This window comes from Etheostoma cragini, chromosome 24, assembly GCF_013103735.1.
Source record: "Etheostoma cragini isolate CJK2018 chromosome 24, CSU_Ecrag_1.0, whole genome shotgun sequence".
In the NCBI taxonomy this organism is placed as follows: Eukaryota; Metazoa; Chordata; class Actinopteri; order Perciformes; family Percidae; genus Etheostoma; species Etheostoma cragini.
Window position 1 is genome coordinate 261167 of NC_048430.1, and position 4021 is coordinate 265187.

The window sequence follows — 4021 nt, forward strand, 5'->3', positions numbered from 1 at the left end:
TATATATATATATATATATATATATATATAAATATACACATATTATATACATTATATAATATATATGATATATATTATAGTCTCATGATCCTTTAATTTTGATAACATTAAGAAAGTATCAGGTTACAATTGATTATGATAAATACACATTCAAATATTCTTGAAATATTCTACTTTTTTAATAATTTAATGCATCTTTATTTGTCTATGAGTGGACGGTTGGAGACTGGGCGGGGTTAAATGTGGAGGGGCGGGGTCAAATGTTTAACTCCGCCCACATTGAGGTCTGCAAGTCTGCAGTCAGGGGTACATGACTTTTACTGACTCACAACACAAACACTGATCCTGAGGATGAAATCTCTGCTGATTTTTTTTCCTCTGGGTTTTGTTCACTTAATGGAATTATACTTTGTGTTTGACTTTTAAATGTTAAATATATTTACATAATATAAATATACACAGTGGAACAACAACATCTAGACTCCATATCATGTACAATAGTTACAGAAAGTCCCATGATGCAATGCTTCTCTTTGCTCCCGAGAGGACAGCCGTGTAAATAACAGCTGTTCTTCACTACATCTGTCTCTGGTGACTCTAAATGATGATTCATAGATGTCTGATATCTTAATGTGCTGCTCTCTGAACAGTTGGTCAGTAAAGTTCACTCAGTATTCAGATGAAAAGGCAGCTTGTTTCATTTTATTAATTACTGTAAATCTTTTTTTAAGAGATATTATCTATTTTAGCGGTTCAAAAACAATTTATATTTATGTTTTAATGGTTTCTTTTTAAGCTGCAGAGACATTAAAAAAACAATACAAGTTTTACCTTATTATCAGGACTTTGTTGGATTTATGACAAACCTCTTCTTACAGAAGCAACATATTACTATTAAATATACAGTATTTGTCTGCCTTACCTGAGCTGTGAGATATAAGGCAGACACTGTAGGAAACTCCTGACTTCACTCTCTTCATCTGAGCAGCCTGTCAGCTCCACTGGTTTCTTCTCTGATTGGAGTTTCAGCACTTCCAGGAGGATGGAGCTCTTTCTCTCTGAGAGGTTTATGGTCCAGACTGCAGGAGCTGACTGGAAAACTGACTGTAATGATGGAAGGAGACTCAGACCTGATTCAGTCTCGTAGTCCTTCAGGTGGGAGCACAGATCCAGCAAGAAATCTCTCCGATATTCATTAATGGCATCGTCTTCATCATCATCATCATCCTCCTCATCTCTAAAAGGGAATGTTTGATATCTGCACACTGATGATAACAGCTCCAGAGTCTTCTCTCCTGTCAGCTGTTCTCTCTCTGCTGCACAGAACAGATTCACAAAGATCCTGACTCCTTCAGATCGATCTGGCCACCGAGGAACTCTGAAATAATAAAAGGAAACATTTTGTGATGATTTGATCTCAGCTGCATAAATACATCAACACACTGCTGATGGACTCCATCTTGAACATGTCTGTCCTGTATAAAATGATTAATCTAATTTAACTTTAACCCTCCTGTTGTCCTCGGGTCAAATTCAACACACTCATGAAGTTTCTATATCAGATATTTGGGTTTCTTTCAACCAAATTACCCAAAATAACGTGGATGGTTCCATAAAACGCTCTTCACAAGTGAAATTAAGGATCAGTTCTGTACTTTAATTGATTTTTGGGTGTTTTATTCCATTTTATAGCATTATCCTGACTAAACGTTGACATGTCTGTGATTATCCATTACCTTTGTTTCTCTGATCTTAACCATCAGTCAAAATCATTCATACTTTCATTCATACTCTAAATGATGATTCTTAGATGTCTGAAATCTTAATGTGCTGCTCTCTGAACAGTTGGTACAACTTTCATCACCGTCAGTAAAGTTCACTCAGTCTTCAGATAAAAAGGCAGCTTGTTTCATTTTTTAATTACTGGAAATATTTTTTTAAAGACAAATTATCTATTTTAGCTCTACAAAAACAAATAGTTTTTATGTTTTAATGGTTTCTGTTTAGAGCTGCAGAGACATTAAAAAAATAAAAGTTTTACCTTATTATGACTTTGTTGTTGTCTCAGAGCTAAATTGCTGTTATTATTATTAATATCATCTCATTATTCTCATAAAGACAGAAGACTGTGATACTAAATAATTACTGAATTCATCTGTTTCTACATTATGTTCATTTGTAAATGGCCATAAATTAACATTTAAAACCCAGGTTATTATTAAGATGGATTCATGACAAACCTCTTCTTACAGAAGCAACATATTATTATTAAATATTCAGTATTTGTCTGACTTACCTGAGCTGTGAGATATAAGGCAGACACTGTAGGAAACTCCTCACTTCACTCTCTTCATCTGGGCAGCCCCTCAGCTCCACTGGTTTCTTCTCTGATTGGAGTTTCAGCACTTCCAGGATGATGGAGCTCTCTATCTCTAAGAGGTTTATGGTCCAGACTGCAGGAGCTGACTGGAAAACTGACTGTAATGATGGAAGGAGACTCAGACCTGTGTCAGTCTCATAGTCCTTCAGGTGGGAGTACAGATCCAGCAGGAAATCACTCCGATATTCATCACAACCCCAGTGTTTAAAAGGGAATGTTTCATATCTGCACACTGATGATAACAGCTCCAGAGTCTTCTCTCCTGTCAGCTGTTCTCTCTCTGCTGCACAGAACAGATTCACAAAGATCCTGACTCCTTCAGATCGACCTGACCACCGATGAAGACTGAAATAATAAAAGGAAACATTTTGTGATGATTTGATCTCAGCTGCATAAATACATCAACACACTACTGATGGACTCCATCTTTAACATGTCTGTCCTGTATAAAATAATTAATCTAATTTAACTTTAACCTACCTGTTTTCCTCGGGTCAAATTCAACCCATTCATGAAGTTTCTTTATCAGATATTTGGGTTTCTTTCAAACAAATTACCCAAAATAACGTGGATGGTTCCATAAAACGCTCTTCACAAGTGAAATTAAGGATCAGTTCTGTACTTTAATTGATTTTTGGGTGTTTTATTACATTTTTTAGAATTATCCTGACTAAACGTTGACATGTCTGTGATTATCCATTACCTTTGTTTCTCTGATCTTAACCGTCAGTCAAAATCATTCATACTTTCATTCATACTCTAAATGATGATTCTTAGATGTCTGAAATCTTAATGTGCTGCTCTCTGAACAGTTGGTACAACTTTCATCACCGTCAGTAAAGTTCACTCAGTCTTCAGATAAAAAGGAAGATAAATGAAGAATTTATTTACTTTTTCTTTGATTGAAAGAGATGTTACTAATTTTATCTGTACAGAAATATTCAGTTTTTAGGTTTCTATTTCCTGTGTAAGAAAGTATTAGCAGGACTTTGTAGTTGTCTCAGAGCTACATTGTTATTATTATTATTATTATTAATATCATCTCATTATTCTCATAAAGACAGAAGACTGATACTAAATAATTACTGAACTGAGACATTGAATTCATCTGTTTCTACATTATGTTCATTTGTAAATGGTCGCCAATTAACATTTAAAACCCAGGCTATATTTAAGATGATTTATGACAAACCTCTTCTTACAGATGCAACATATTATTATTAAATATACAGTTTTTGTCTGCCTTACCTGAGCTGTGAGATATAAGGCAGACACTGTAGGAAACTCCTCACTTCACTCTCTTCATCTGGGCAGCCTGTCAGCTCCACTGGTTTCTTCTCTGATTGGAGTTTCAGCACTTCCAGGAGGATGGAGCTCTCTATCTCTAAGAGGTTTATGGTCCAGACTGCAGGAGCTGACTGGAAAACTGACTGTAATGATGGAAGGAGACTCAGACCTGTTTCAGTCTCATAGTCCTTCAGGTGGGAGCAAAGATCCAGCAGGAAATCTCTCCGATATTCATTAATGGCGTCGTCTTCATCACCATCATAACCCCGGTCTCTAAAAGGGAATGTTTGATATGTGCACACTGATGATAACAGCTCCAGAGTCTTCTCTCCTGTCAGCTGTTCTCTCTCTGCT

At 35.9% G+C, this 4021-nt stretch overlaps 1 protein-coding gene across 1 annotated transcript in view; it reads right to left on the reverse strand.

Annotated features, from left to right (window-relative positions):
• Window positions 1-4021, reverse strand: part of LOC117939677 — a 33058-nt gene that overhangs the window by 10422 nt on the left and 18615 nt on the right. Inside the window, exons 8-10 of the mRNA XM_034865166.1 lie at window positions 3629-4021; window positions 2297-2725; window positions 923-1378 (exon numbers count right to left, since the gene is read on the reverse strand). Of these exons, the coding sequence (XP_034721057.1) occupies window positions 923-1378; window positions 2297-2725; window positions 3629-4021 (1278 nt within the window). The remainder of the gene's footprint in view (window positions 1-922; window positions 1379-2296; window positions 2726-3628) is intronic.